This window comes from Acanthopagrus latus, chromosome 7, assembly GCF_904848185.1.
Source record: "Acanthopagrus latus isolate v.2019 chromosome 7, fAcaLat1.1, whole genome shotgun sequence".
NCBI classification, from domain to species: domain Eukaryota; kingdom Metazoa; phylum Chordata; class Actinopteri; order Spariformes; family Sparidae; genus Acanthopagrus; species Acanthopagrus latus.
In genome coordinates this window covers 4,293,715-4,309,520 of record NC_051045.1, presented here as the reverse complement: position 1 = coordinate 4,309,520, position 15,806 = coordinate 4,293,715, and the positions used below count along the sequence as shown (strand labels likewise).

Sequence of the window (15,806 nt, the reverse complement as noted above, 5' to 3'; positions counted from 1 at the left end):
ATAGCTTGAAATAAGAGGCATCGGTGACATGAATTATCTGGATGTCTCTGCCTGACAGCAGATAACAGACGGGCTGAGCAGGATTCCAGGTACCAAGAAAATGAATACAAAAGGTCCCGTCCTCTGGTTCTGATACTGATTTAAACCCACTGGTCTTGGCAAGGTTCATGATGACCAATGACCACATCCACTCCAGTTTATTCAGCAGTGCATTGAGCTTTCCTGTGTGGGTATTTTGATTTTCATTCTGTAAATCTACAGGAATGTATGCACACCAGGAGATACAAAAACTGTACTTTTGTCCAGTGATAAAGAAGATAAAAGAACCCAATGAATATTAACAGATCTGCCCATTGTTGACATTAAACATGATAATAAAATGACTCGGATGATGCTTGACTGTAAAAATACCAATTTACATAATTATTTGTCACTTGTTGAAAGGTTACAAATAAACCAGCTCTATGTATGAGTGAATGTGAAATTGCAATCTGAGGTATCATCACACTTTATATGCCTTATTCGTGGGTGCTGACATGTTTGGTACGAGCCTATGAGAGCAACCCTGCCTTTTCGTTATACTCAAATACGTCAATGGGATCAGGAATACAAATGGGTTCAGTAGCTGCCAGGTGCAGCGAGGACTCCAGCAGCTTCATGATGGCTGAGAATGTAGGTCGGTCTTTGAAGCTCCACATCCAGCAATACTTCATCAGATCGTACCTTTAGAAACACACAAAAGGAGTGTAAAATAGATATGTGTTAACTTTGTAGTTCAGTTAGATACTATTCTCTAATCTGGCTGTTAAATCTAAAGCTACAGCCAGTTAGTTTAGAGCAACCTTTGTCCAGAGACAGGCTGGCTATTCCCTCAATCTTTGAGCTAAACTAAGCTAACTGGCAAACAGCGGCAGGTTGTAGCTTCATATTCAACCGACAGACATGATATTTGTATTGATTCCCTCATCAAAATCTTCACAAGAAAGCAAAAAGATTTGACGGAAAATGCATCTTTCACAAGTGTAACAATGTGGCCTAGTTAACTTACAAAGGTCCTCCACAGTTCTCTGGTCTCTTCATTCGATAAGACCCGTGTAGCTTCGAAAGGACAGACAGAGGCTCCAGCTCAGGGTACGGAGGAGCGCCTGTGGGGAAAAAACAAACAATGAATTCTTGATAATACTTTACAATAACGGAGACACATTTTGGGGCAGTTACTGGGTAACAAATGAGTAATGAACTGCTAGTTAACTATTACCTAATGAGTAACTCTTAGTCTAGTTTCATGCACTAACTACTGAATGGTCAATGATTAGTTAATTCGGAAATGAGTGAGGAACGAACATTTGAGCTTCCCAACCTGAGCGTGACGTCAAAGGTAAATGGCCGTCGTGTGAATATGGTCTTTATTTGTGTGAACTGTCAACATTTTCTTGAATAAATTAGTCTTAGTGGTGTTGAATGATGTTGTGCTGATGGTGGTGCATCATGCAGAGTGTGTCAATACTACAGATCGTATAAATCAGTAAATTTAAAGAAAGCTAATCTGAAAACACATGTCAGTATGTATAGCAGATGTAGCTTTACCTAACGTAATCAGTTCATACAGCAAGATTCCAAATGACCATCTATAGAGAAAAGAAAAGGTTATTTAACTCATGTTAAAATGTTTGAGTCATGCAATAGTACAAATACATTAAATGGATGTGTGTATTTGCTGTTTTCAGCTGTTATTCTGCCCTTACACGTCGCTCCGGTCGATACTGAGCTGCATCACAATCCTCTCTGGAGCCTGCCATTTGAGAGGCACCTCTGCCGCCCTCTGCCTCGCTGCTGAATCAATTTTTCGCCCTTCAAATGCCACGCCCAGCCCGGACACCTGGACCGAGAGGCCCGGCCCGATTAAGATGTTCCTGGCAGCAACATCGCCATGCACCAGCCTGTGCGCCGACATCAGGTAATCCTGAGGGAGGAGCCGGTTAAAATACAAACAAATCAATCTCTGGTTGAAAATTAATTCAAAACTCGAGGGAAATGACACCTTTCCCCTACACGGGTCAAAGACAGAATGACTTCTGCAGCAGGGCGTCTGTTGGGAAATAACTGGTCCAGAAAAAGAGTCTCACCAGGCCGGCTGCAACCTGCCTCGCCACCAGAAACACCGACTTCTCAGACAAGTTCAGAGATGAATCTGCTGCACTGTCCTACAGGGAGCAGACAAAAAAAAGTCACCTCTCTAACTTCAGGCATGAAAGACCACGTGTCTTATCACATAATAGCTGTTATCTAAACCTGGACTGTGCACCACTGTTACATTTCTGAGTGTCCAGAGGAAGTGAAGGAGGTTCCCTGGGTTGCAGGCATCTAAGACCAGATACATGGGCAGGCGCTTGGTCTGACAGTACAACATCCGCACCACGTTCTCATGTTTACACACTGTGGCGTGGAAGACGACCCAGTCCACAAACTCCTTCACTTCGGGCTGGTTGGTGCCATCTGTATGGTGTTACATTATCAACAGGAGAACAGAAAGTTTTGAACTGTTTATTCTAATTGTTTGATTTAAATATACAGCATCTTAAAGGAACAGTTCACCCCAAAAACAACGGTACACAGTCTCCACCCTCAGCTGTAGTGTTATTCGTTAATCTAGATTGTTCTGATTTGAGTCGTTGAGTTTTGGGGTTTTGGGGCCTTTCTCTCATATACAATGGAACTAGATGGGACTCACATGAAAATACTCAGCATGACCCAGTTTCTCAAGAGAATCCACAGACTGTTTTAAGCAGTTTCATGTCCAAAATTATTTGCATTCCACCGAACTACACCCACTAACAGAATCACGGTGCTAAAGGAAGTGTGTATCTGTAGACGAGAGGCCACACGGTCGCCTCAACAAATGTTGGCAATGTACATTTTTGCAAACTGGGGATATGTTGAAACTTTACATTTTGTTGTGACAACACTGTGGTCATGGTGTGGTTAGGTCGGGGCATCAAAACTACACTTGGTTAGGTTTAGGAAGAGATCTTGTTTTGTCTTTAGTACCTTGTTTCATTGCCACAAACATGATTGGAAACTTCTTGACCTCTCGTGACAAACAAATGCAACACAGTCTCAAACTGCGGTCACTGGCTTGGCAGCCCTCTCGCCTTACTGTAACAACATATGCAAATGTGAACGTCGACCATCTGTGGTTTAACTGCCCACATTTTTCTCTGGCTAGGCTGGCACGTGATGGCGAACATTAATGGTGTCCTCTGTGGAGGAGCTTCAATGTCAGCTTGCCTCGTTAGCCAGCCTCTCGTCCATGAGGAAAAGAACGAAAGAAAACATTTCCCACGTGAAACTGCTCACAGCAACGTCTGAGGTTTATGTTGAGTAACTAGGTCATAATTTCTTGCAGGACAAAAACAATCTCGATGGACAATTAACCACACAGATGAGAGGAAAAATATGTCCCTTTAAACCCTATCTTGCTCCCGTCGCCCTGAAAAACACCAATAATCTCTTCACACGCCACATAAAAGGTTAACGTTGTACCTCGGAGGGACTTAACCACCACAGAATAAGAGGCTCCATCTCTCTTCTTCAGCAGACCTTTACAAATTGGGCCATAGCGACCCGTCTGCCAAAACTCTAGTCCCTCAAGAACAGACTCTTCAGGGAGTTCCCAGGGAGTGCTGGCAGAATCTGCAGTCTGGCCTATTAAAAAAACACAACCACAGATAAAACACCACCTTGAACACAACAACTTTGAATTCTTTTAAAGGGATTTCATAGACATAACAGTCTGTACCAGAATGAGTCGACATGCTCTGTACTCTTTTCTTGTTCTTGTGAAGATTGTAGAAAATCAAGGCCACCACCAACACCGTGCTCAGACCCAACAGACCAGGGATGATAATTACAGCGAGATGGCCCGACGACTCCTCATCTGGACAACAAGTGAGACAAGAAGCAGGTTGAAGTATAAGAAAACCAAAAAACATCCAGCGAGCACCACATGTGTTTGACTTACAGCACATGGAGGGCGAAGTGTTGTTGCCACAGGGGTGAGGAGCAGCTGGCATTTTTCACATATGAGAGAAATGCCAGATCATATCAACAGATGAAACTCAGAAGTTCACAACCAGGAAAAAGTCTGACCTAGTGTCGGGTCAAACTATGAAGTGTTTGAAAATGGAAAAAGATAAAGAAAAAGAAAACAAGACATGAAGTCAAACTTTCCTACCTGACACCTGAAGCCATAACGTTCGAGTAAATATGTATTTTTCCAGATCTTATAAAATGTAAAAATTAAAAACAGCAGCGGAAAGGTTGTAGAAGTCCCAATAACAAGGCAGCTGGTTCAGAAACTGGGCTCACCTCTGTGGTTGTGCGAGTCAGGACGATGACCGGAGAGGTTGAGTTGGGAAAGTTGACTGAATGTTAATCATTTACAGTCACAAGAAGCGTTTGCTCACACACGTTACTGCCTCGGTAAACTAAACTGTGATTAAAAAAGCATACACACAATTAATATTTGTCTGGCTTGGTTAAGGTGACCAAAAAATCCCATTAATATCAGATAGACAATATTTTGTTGCATCCAAGTTGCATTACTTTAATAGAGAGAACAGTTCATTATTGTTTAATGGTGGCATCAGATTCATAACCAAGTTCTCTGATTTCACACAGTGATACAACATGTTTTCCTAAAAAGTTAAAGGTGCAATGTTAAAGAATTTACCACCCGTCAAATTCATCCTCAAAACAAGTAGGAGGCCGTATGTCACCAGAATAACCGCTTAAAGCTGCTAAGTGTAGCTGCCGTTAGCTGGTTAGCTCAATTAGCCGTGCAGCTAGCGGTCCTGACTCAGAGATCTGGGGAAGTGTTGGTGTTTGCACTGCTAACACAGGAGCTTTGGACCGGGACAGGCTAGCTGCTTAGCAGTCGTCAATGATGAAACTGTTATTACTTTACATTCTGTCTTTTAAGCTAAATATTGCACCTTTAATGCAATTTATTTGTTTATGCGATTACACAGGGATTAACATATGAGATCTTTATATCTTTGCTGTCCTTGAACATAAGAAATAAACATATAGATATTATCCATCTGAATCGTACTGATGATCTAGAGGATAGTTGCTACTTGCTTCCTTCTCTTCTCTCAAATCAGTATTCTATAAATCCTATTTTAGCGATTTATTTTGTTTTACACAGAACACACAAGCCTGAAACACAAACACTTATACACGAGCATGAATGTGGAGAGAGAGATGTCAGAGCGAGGGAGCTGCCCTGTGAGCAGTTTCAGGGTTTCGGTGCCTTTCCCAAGGGCAGTCCGCCCCTGACCGGTCCGAACGGGTCTTGAGCCGGTCCCCAAGCCAAGTCCCTGCAGACCAGAGCTGACTGCTGCTCGCTGATTACATAAGAGTGTGAGACAGGCGTTGAGTTTGTGTTGTTTGTTGGGTGTCTTACTGGTTTCTGTATTTGAATAGCAACATTACAAATGTGTGTTCATGTATGTTCTGTTCTGCTCCTGTCAGCGCACATAAACAAGTCAGTGGTTTGGATCTGGTGCTGCTCAGTGTTATGATTGTATGTGTAACTACAGATTCTTCCAATTTTTTCTTAATGAAGTTTTGTCAGTGAAAATAATGGAGACGCCGAGAGGATCAGCTGCTGTTTTAATACTTTAGTTAATGACGTGCAACATGTTGTTTGTTCCACATGATGAACTCAGCTCTGGTTCACCAGATGATGAACAGAAACACACAGGAGGTATCAGTGAAAAAACAATCAAATGTTGTCTGTTTTTAATATTTCACAAACACAAAGCCGCTGAGTCTCTGTGAGTCAATTAGGTGCCAGACTCTGACTTTTACAACCACAAGGGGGCACAATTGCGCAAGAAATCGTCTCCAACATGTCGCCAAACTCTTCAGTCCAGAGCAGGAAAAGGTTGTGAAAAACATTTCATGGACCTGAAACTACAGAATACAGATCGAGAATGACACGGAGGGTCCAGCTCACTCTGCTGTGAGCGCACAGAAATCAGGCGGACCGGATCCAAAAACTGCGGGTCGAACCATCCTGAACTTCTCCTAAACATTTCCCACGTGAAAAATATGAGTCCCAGCGCCGGAACTCCGCCTTGCTGAACACACCATGGAAACAAAATCCAGCGCTTCCCGACCACAGAGGACCCGCCCCCCCGTCAGTCACCATTGGTTCAATGGCGAGCCTTCAGGATCGGCCCCCCCGGTGTCTGATTGGACAGAAGCCCCTTCAATCAGGAAAGCAACACGGAAAGAGATCCCACATGAAAAAAAAAAAAAAAAAAAGTTGTGGAGTGAAGCCTAATCGGATCACGACTGTTTCATGCAGCTGCGTGGGTTTTTTAGTTGGGAAAACAAATCCTCTCCACAGCGCGTCTGGAGCAGCCGGGAAGGAGCGCAGAGCGCGGGACGGGCAGCCGGAGGAGGAGGAGGAGGAGGAGGAGGAGGAGGGCTTCAGCTGCGGGAGGAATCACATAACCCGCCCGGTTCAGAGGAGGGCCAGGTATGTTGTTCCGTTTCCAAGGACTGCCTTTGCTGATGTCACCGCGGAGGAGGGCAGGAGAGGAGGACAGGTGCGCGCAGTAAAGTTGTCTCTCCTGTAGATGAGGAGCTGTCACGGAGCGGAGACTGACCGCCGATCAGCCTTCTTTCTTCTTTTTAAATGGGAAAGCAGTTTTTTGAAGTTTCACCCCGTTCGTCCAAACTCTTGTCTGGGCTGTGCCATCGATTGGACTTGAATTTTTTCCCCCCCGAAGTCTCAAGTGGAATATAAACACTCCACGCGTCTTTTTTTGTGGAAGTGACGGTTTGCGCACGGACTGTGGAGCTCACAGGACCCGGATCCCGCGCTGTTAATAACATATGTTGAATCTGGTGTTACAGGCGTGAAGGAAGCTGCTGTTTTTTTGGTTTGGTGCTGTGTGCGCTGGGGTGTGGGGGATCGAGGCGGCCCCAGCATCGAGAGGCAACCCTTTACGCTTCAATGCGACACTGACGCAGCCGCTCTCGCATCCCCCCCCCTCCCCCGGTCTCAGACAGGTGATGCTCGAGTGACTCAATGGGAGGATCGATCATCATCATCAACAACAACAGAGGGAGTTTGATCTGAAAAAAAAAAAAAAAAAAAAAAGCTACACTCCTCCTGGAATGGAATACAACTCGAGACAGAAACCCTCAACTTCTCTGAATCTGCGATGATTTCCCCGTGCGTCACTGCGTCCTGAGGATCGGAAGCTGTTTTTTGTTTTTGTTTTTTCTTTACGTTGAAGGACGATCGTTCTTGGACTCCTTCCACCCACCTCCTCCTCCTCTTTTTTTTTTATTTTTTATTTTTAAAAAAAACAAGAACCACCAACAATGTCCAAGACGCTGAAGAAGAAGAAGCACTGGTCCACCAAAGTGCAGGAGTGCACCGTGTCGTGGGGGGGATCCGGGGAGCTGGTCACGGTGGTCGAGGTGCGAGGCGGCGCGGAGCTGGGAGAGTTCCCCCACCTCGGGCACATAGTTTCGGAGGCGTTGGTTTGTCACGCCGGGAGGTTCCCCGGCAGCGGGGACGTGCTGCTGGAGGTGAACGGCACTCCAGTGAGCGGACTGACCAACCGAGACACGCTGGCTGTCATCCGCCACTTTCGGGAGCCCATCCGCATGAAGACTGTGAAACCAGGTGTGTGCCCCCCTCTCCTCTCCTCTCCTCTCCTCTCCTCTCCAACCCTCCCACCCCTGAAACCTTCCCTGTGTGTGATGTGCATTCAAATGATGTGTAACCTGAAGAGAGAGAAGCTCAGGACAGGTTTGTCTAGTGGCATGAATAAATGAGTAAGAGTGACTCTTTTGGGGGGGTTCAGCCTCACAGCTGAGCCCCTGTGTGCCTGCAGGGCAGTGTGCAGGAGGATCAGGTGTGTCTGTGTGTGTGTGTGTGTGTGTGTGTGTGTAAGCTCGTCCACAGGTCATATCTGCCTCTCCAGCTGGTTTTGTGTCTGAATCATTTGTCCGCATGTCTCCCCTTCATTCATGCGGAGACACACAGCAACACGGTCTGCAGTGCTGCCTCTGCCTCTGCAGCACCATCCACCACAGTCACGCTTGTTTGTTGGAGCCTTCCTGTCCTACAGAGTCCTGATCTTCATCAGGCACTACAACACAATCCACCGGCGGTCACTGAGCTCGCGGCCCTTTGTGTGAAACCTCGGGGTCTGTGATCTTCTGTGCGTCCACCACAGCACAGGTGCCGTCGTGTTCCTGCCTCGGTGTCGTTTGTGATTCTGTGTGCGTGTGTGAGCTCAGCTAAAAGCTTATTGATTGGATTCATGTGTCTGTTGTGTTACTTCCTTTAAGGGCTCACACACACTCTCACACACACACACACACACACACACTCATTCACTCATTCACGCCTGATGGGTGTGTTGAATGTGCCCAAACACACTGGCATGCCCAGTCCAGCAGTCATGTGGGACAGGATGGGTGTGTGTGTGTGTGTGTGTGTGGATGGATTTGATAGAGGCACTGCTGAGTGTGGCACTTTACACAACACTTAGCAGGGATTTGTTAATGGTCGCCTTGCCAGCTTTAGAAGGTGTTGGTCCGCCTGCAGCGCTGAGGTGAGTCCAAGTCTAATTGAATCAATTAGGTCCATATCCTTCCCTCCCCGGGACGCTGCGGCTCGTCTGGCCACACACTCCGACAACCATGACTGTCACAACGTTAGTGTTGGTGTCCGGTGCAGTCAGCAGTTTCACTTTGAGGCATTTCATACACACACACACACACACACACACACACACATTGGAGGTGATCTGAGTGTGATGATGCGTCAGTCCGGCTCTTCAGTCTGGTGTTTGGAGTCAGGTTTTGGTGAAAAGTGCATTTTGAGCCAAACAAGTGTTCCCCTGACCTTGTGTTATGTAACGTTAGCTCTACGGTAAGAGATGCCCGAGCTGCAGCCTGCTCACCGTGGGCTCCCCACCGTTGTGTTTATCTCTCTGTCCCCTCTTCTCATGATTAATTCACGCATCATCCATCATTGATGGGCCACGCCGTGCCAAGATGAGGTGCCTGATGGCCAGATCAGATGTTAGCCCGACCGGTGTGGATGTAAAGTTGTATTCTCGTGAGATGTCGGGAGGGGAGGTTGAGACAAGAGTGGCAGGGCTTTTTGGGGATGTTAGGTGAGAATCTTTGTATCTGCTAAGCCGAATAAATGACATCTGTGGAGTGTGGCATTAAAGGAACAGTCTGCTGAGAAATTACAAGATGAAGTGTTGTAGTCCATAAAACATTTTCGGAGCTTCACGACAAAAAACAACGTTCTCCTGAACAACTGAAGTAAACGGGGACCAAAGAAACCCAATAAAATGGCTCCATGCAGCTTATGCGGCGTAATCCAATTCTCCAGAAAACATCCCTACTTGATTTGAATAGACAGTGTTCACATCCTCATTATGCAGTCGAGCTCATGAACCCATTTTTACATTTTGCATGTTAAAGCTTTTAGCTAAGCGGCTGCTGTGATGATTTCTGCCTTTAAAAAAAGTGAAAATAACATGTTTTCAAATCAATTTAGGATCTCGTGGCTTCTGGGTACTTGGATGAACGTTGGAAAGGTCAATACAGCGATTTAGTTTTTTTCTTTTTCTCTTGTTTTTATGCTTTAAAACAAGTCTCCATCTACATCGGTTATGTAGGAGAATGCTCTAACTCCGTTTTGCTCTGAAGCTCCGAAGAAAAACTCGATTTTTCCATCAGCGTGCGGTCGAGACAGACGACTACATTTTCATTTTTGGGGGCGAACTGTTCCCTTTAACATCGTTTCCAGTTCATCTCCACGGTGTATTTCCTCCTCCTCTCTCTCCTTGCTTGCCTAGTTTGTCTTTACTTTATCTTCTCCCCCCTGAGCCGATTATGCCTTATCATCACATTTCGCCCGTCCCCCGCGTCTCTGCTATTTTCTTCCCCCTGCTGCATTATTCTTTATTTCACTCCCGACTCTCTCCCTTTTGCCTCGGTGCCCTTCCTCCACCACCAGTGTGCTGCCTGTTTTCTTTTTTTTTTTAATTCTTCACAAGCCACTTCATCCCCTATAAAGTAATCCAACAAATCTTTAAACCATTGCACAACCTTCCTTCAGACTCTAACTGCCTTTGGTGATACCCACAGATTGCAGCCACAGCTTCTAAATCAAACACCATTTTTTTTTTTTTTGCACCGCGACTTCTCCGACAGTTTTCCCGCACAGAAAACAGAAGTTTTATTCTCGAGTGGTCCTCTGGCCCCAGACCAGCCGGTGCACTCAGTATGCAGCTCCATTCCTGAGAGTGGAGCGAAGGCAATAGCCAGTAACCTTGAGGGGACCGTTGAGAGTGGAGGCATAGCGATCGCAGATACCTACTGCAGCTCAGAGAGTTGTGAGTGGGCAGCTCATTGATTAATGATGTAAACAGACTTGGATGTGCTCGTTTTTGCCTCACGGAGCTTTACGGATGGACCATTTAGCTTTCAGGACCTGGAACACCTTTGATTCACAAATCAGGTCTGTAATGCAAGCCGAGAAAGGAGTTTTCAAACAGTATTCTCCTTCCAAATGATGGTAATGATATATTGAGATGGCCGCGGCTCACAGTGGAGAGTGCTGCTGCAGAGATTGCGTCTGAACAGGGAGTATGAGTACATCTCTGAGGGCAAGGTCTACCTGGAAAATCTCTTATCAGAGGTCAAAGTTTGTACAGTGTTGTGACGTGTTCCTCCCTGTGAACTTACTGAGATAAAAAAAATACAAAAAGACATAGAACGATCAAGGTTTCTCAATGGATCACGACTCTCTCTAATGCTTGTTTATATGAGCAACAGTGACAGTGTGGCCTTTCCCCGCTGCCTTAAAGGATAAGTTCACTCAAAACTCTATCTACTTCTCACCCTACTCACGCTGATGCAACATTTTTTTCATGGGGATTCACAGCGAAACAGCGTAGCAGAGTTCTCCGAAACAACTCAAGTAAATCAGGACTTTAACACAAAATGACTCCATACGTGGTGTAATGCAAGTCTCCTGGAAGTCCTGAGATCCCAAATTGATTTGAAAAGATGTTATTTAATTGCTTGGTTGAGCTCATGCACTCAACACTTTTTGCTTAGCATCTACAGTGAAGATTTTAGCTTAAAAAAAGAAAAGTTCAGATCCTGTTCTACCTCAGTCGAGGACATTGCCGCAACTTCGTCTCACAGTGAAGCACCAAAACAATTATTTGTGGTCCTGACTTTCCACCTGCACGGTACATAATGACTACATTTTATTTTTTGGGTGAAATATTCCTTTAAAGTAAAGGTCCGAATCGTCTCAACCCAAAAGTGTTCTTTTAGATTTTTAAAAAGTTTTTCAGTTAGATGAATTTTTATTTAGAAGACGAAGAAGTCTTGAAAATCTCCCAGGAGTCTTTTTAGCTACAGAGAAGCATTTTTATTTCGAGCTCACATCAGGGACGCAGCCGTCAGGAGCTCTACCTGCAGCGCCGAGTGAGAAATGAACAGCGAGAAAGTGTCATTCTGTACAACAGCACGCTGCTTAGCGCCCAGAGGAGAGGCGATAAAGATGAGCTCACTCTTTTTTTTTTTTAATTCGCCAGTTTTTCCTATAGAAAAGGGAGCTGTAAACCCAAAATCACTGGAGGTATTTAACTCTCATCTTTCATTCTGATGTTGACACTTAATTATAAAGAATTCACAGGCGGTGTTTAGTTTCTGTTTTGTCTTTTCAAGCGTGCAGAAAAAAAAAAAGAGTTCAGGAAGTGATCCCGAAGACGAATGATGCCATAAGGAGTGCAGGTAACAATAAGCTTGAATAATTAAGCGAGGGATAATTGCAGCTGCCTTTTTTTTTATTTTTTTTTATTCATACCACCTGTTCAAAAAGAGAGCGATTCAGAGAAACCTCCTCCCTTCCTCGGATCGTCTTACCCTGTTATACATCAGCGCGCGATGTTCTCCGTGTCCCAGGAGCTACTTTGTGATGAAGGGTTTTAATTTACCTTCCTTGATATATCTGCTTTCTCTCCGACCTGCTTTGTCTGTTTTTTCCACGTCGTCTTGGTAATTTATATTATACAGTTTTCCCATAATGCCTTTGGACGAGCACCTGGGGAATGTGCCTGAACTTGTTTGCACTCAGTGTTGATTTACTCGTGTGGCCTGACCGGGCGGTTGAAGAAAGTGAGAGTCGCACTCTGTACTGAAATCGGACGTTTAATTTGTTTTAGGGATGCAACTTGAGAAAAATCAGAAATTTTGCTTTCAGTTAATCGACAGTTTGTTTTGGCTTCCTATGTAATGTCAGGAAAATGATGAATGTGATGAAATGTTAAACAAAACTCAAAGATATTCAGTTCACTGTTAAATACTGATTAATGAACTTATTATTACAGCTGTACCTTACGTGTAGTTATGTGACCATCCATGGACTACCTGCAGTCTTTTTGAGTCTTCGAATCAGAGAATTTTACTACATTTTTATAGATGTCTACAAATCTATTAACTGTTTAATCATTGCAACATTTACAGTAACATCTTCAAGTTGCATCTTAAGCCCAACTAACAGCCCAAGGACCCAAAGAGGCTTGATAAATCATTTCTTTTGATTGATAGTTGGTAAAGTGACTTTTCTCGGCAGCAGTCTTTAGTCAATTGTAAACAGACTGTGTCAAGTTGTGTTGTCATAACACTGGATTTTCAAGCTTCGATAAAATAGCTTGAAAAAAAAAAAAACAGTATACTTGACAGCATTTTTATACAGAGAGGCAAAATTGACGAAACATTGATGGCATTTAATGTTTTTATTTTTAATACGAGATAAATACAACAAGGCTTGTGTTCTGTGTGGAAGAGAGAACGAGAAAGCGCAGCCAGCACGGGCGTATCGATCTGACTGAGGACGCCATAACCATGATTTACTAAATCACATTGTATCGAAGAAGAGTCAAGACTTAACGATTGAGGCCATAAACTCATTAGGATGCTGTTGCGAGATGTTACCGAGGTAACAAATCAAGTAAGAAGTGGGGTCGTTTTCTCATAAGCTTACATAAAATGTGATTTCTGTTTGAAACCAGTGGAGTCATCCCGTCGTAGCTGTTAGAAAGAGCGCAGGTTTGTGGTTTTCATTGCTCTGTTTGTACAGAAGTTAACCTTGACGCCTCTGGTGGTTGAAGATGCTCCCGCTTTCGGAATGCTTTGTTTGGAGATCTTACAGTTTGAGATCCAGAAGGATAAAAAAAAAAACCCCGACCATTTCGTTTTGTTATGTTCCTACAAAATGATTTTATTGATGCAAACTTAACGTCATTTGCTAATTAGCTATTTTTTTTCCACTCCAAAACGGGCGATCTCACTCTCGTTCCGCCTCGTCTCTCCGGTGTTGTCATATCGCTGTTCACGCGTCACACGTTTGCCATCAGCGGCGCAGCAGAGCAGAGAGCGCACAGTCGGTGTTAATGTGGCCCCGCCTCCTTCCGACGGTGCAGCCGTGGCTTCGATGACTAAGCTGCTCTAAACCAGCTGAGAGGAGCTGTCAGGATCTCTCAGGTTCTGTGGCTTCTTCTCTCCCCACGGTAAAAAAATGTAACTTCTGTTCCAGTTGCTGCATTTGGCACGTCTGCATCTACACTGAAGCTGCAGGTTTGTCTCAGATTTACCCTGTGAAGGAGGTGAAAATGGTGCCTGTAACCTCTTTTTCTTCATGCTTTTAGTGCACAAGGTCTGCAGTGAATGTTTAATCGAGAAAAATGGTGAAAAATGACGTCCTCGCTTGTCTTGTTTTGTCTACGACCCAAAGATTTTCAGTTTACTGTAACAAAAATGAGGATGTATTCACATATAACAGCTCGAATCAGAGAATTGTACTTATTTTGGGTGATTAATTTTCTAGGTGACGACTAATCTATTAAGCAATTCGTCCTTGCAACATCCACAGTCGTAAAATTGATGAATGGTTTAGTCTAAAAAAAAAAAAAAAATGCTAATCTCACTTTCCTAGAGCCCAAAGTAACATCTTTAAACTGCATCCAAAGACCCAAAGATGAACAAGAAGTAGAAGAAAAGCAGCCAAACCTTGCATTTAAGAAGTCGAAGCCAGCAGTTTTTTTTACATTTTGGCTTGAAAAAACCCCTGAAACGATTACTTAGTCATCAAAACAGTTTGCAAGTAATTTTCTTTTGATCGATAATTGGTAAACTGACTCATCTTGGCAGCTTCTGATCCCTGAATGCAAGTGGATCTTTACTGGCACCTCTCTCTCCTCTCTGTGCTCGTCTCAGCGGTACACCTTGATGGGATATCCACCCATCATCCCCTCCCACTGGCAGGTCTCCCGGCTCATTCCCCAAACCTGTCACACAGTCTCCGCCCTCCGTCCTGCCAGCCCGGCGGCGGCGGCGGCGGCGAGGGACGACAGTGCGAGCGGATGGGCGTGCAGAAGCTCCCCAGACAGCTGCGGCTGTTATGAATACTGAAGCACGCCTCTTACACTCTTATTCAGTCGCTCCCGGAGCATCCCTCTGCTTCTGCAACTCGTAGCACCGCACCGCCTCTGATCTCCTCGTCCACTCCCTCCTGTCTAATGCAGTTTACACCCCTGCCTCCTCCTGTCGTGCATTTCTGCCCTCCTTCTCCTGCAGAGCATGACAGACAAAGTCGGTCCAGTGACGAGGGAAGATGTGAATGATGGGAGGAGCGGGAGAATGAAGGTCTGTCAGATGTGATTCAATGATTCCTGTATCATTCCTACAGCTCTCCGAATCTGCCCCAGATGTTTGGTGACATGGCCGTCCTCCTTCGCTCTACCTTGCTCGCTTAACGCTGTCCGTGGAGCCGCACTGCAGTAACGAACAGGCCAGCAACAAACACACCTTTTCTTTTTTCAAATGAGCCATGCCGCTCACTGGCAGGCGCCATGACTTGGCAGGCATGTTTTAAAGGCAGTGGAGATAAGTGCATGCTGATTCACCAAGACTGCCTCTGTTCTGCTCGCCGGACGGTCACGCTGCGTCTTCAGCTGCAGCAGTGTCTCCGGGCTGCTGCTGGTGGGAATGGACACACACACACACACACACACACACACACACACACAACACAAGCTTTTCCTCAGAGACTCCTGCCCTCCTTTCCTCAGCTTGACTCCTAATTGGTCTCTCTCCAACGGTGAGCCATCCCTGCAGCTGTTTACCCTGTTCGAAAGATAAGATGAGGTCAGCTTCTCAACAGTGCTTATGCATGACAGAGGCCAGGCAGCTCCTATATCACGAGGAATGATGACCTCCGCTGCTGCGCCACATTAATACGGCTCATGCTTTTTTTTGTTTATCCCATTTTTTACTGAAAGATACACTATAAGTCATGTTGTACCTATGTAGCTACATTTTCTTGCTGCACTGATAACCATAGTTGGAAGTAAAAAAAAAAATGTTTTTATGACATTGCTTCTGCTAATAACAGTGAAGAGATGGAGCAAAATGTTTCAATACAACCTCCAAAACAGTCGATGAGAACAGCGCTCTGGCGTTCGCATTAAACCGTGTCCACAGTGGCTTTGAGAGCGTGAATCAGTGACTGGCACAGCCGTGGTGATGCACTTGTTTTTCCCTTTTGCCTGCCAATGACTTCCTGATAAGGACCGCTCGTGCCTCCTGCCTGGGACAAACAGCAGAGGGTATCTGGGCCTGTTACCACACAACAAGTGGTTGCGACGACGGCGTGCTTTCAGCAGGAATGCACC

General features: G+C 45.0%; 2 protein-coding genes across 3 annotated transcripts in view; one reads left to right on the top strand and one right to left on the bottom strand.

The window, feature by feature from the left end:
- Positions 1 to 182: 182 nt before the first annotated feature.
- On the bottom strand, positions 183 to 4,375 carry si:ch73-206d17.1 (tyrosine-protein kinase STYK1). Of its 2 annotated transcripts, XM_037104679.1 has the most exons (10): positions 4,235 to 4,375; positions 4,022 to 4,066; positions 3,800 to 3,937; positions 3,544 to 3,705; positions 2,315 to 2,496; positions 2,127 to 2,204; positions 1,746 to 1,963; positions 1,588 to 1,628; positions 1,049 to 1,145; positions 183 to 723 (listed from the first exon to the last, which is right to left on the bottom strand). In XM_037104679.1, the coding sequence occupies exons 2-10, from the start codon at positions 4,026 to 4,028 to the stop codon at positions 552 to 554; spliced, it is 1,095 nt and encodes a 364-aa protein (XP_036960574.1). In that variant the 5' UTR covers positions 4,029 to 4,066; positions 4,235 to 4,375; the 3' UTR covers positions 183 to 551. The 2 variants fall into 2 exon arrangements, with proteins under 2 accessions (XP_036960574.1, XP_036960573.1); XM_037104678.1 differs by lacking the exon at positions 4,235 to 4,375 and having other exon boundaries at positions 4,022 to 4,088.
- Positions 4,376 to 5,816: 1,441 nt separating this feature from the next.
- magi3a (membrane associated guanylate kinase, WW and PDZ domain containing 3a) overlaps positions 5,817 to 15,806 on the top strand; it is a 125,645-nt gene continuing 115,655 nt past the window's right edge. Inside the window, exon 1 of the mRNA XM_037103028.1 lies at positions 5,817 to 7,711. Coding sequence (XP_036958923.1) covers positions 7,405 to 7,711 — 307 coding nt within the window. The 5' untranslated portion in view covers positions 5,817 to 7,404. The remainder of the gene's footprint in view (positions 7,712 to 15,806) is intronic.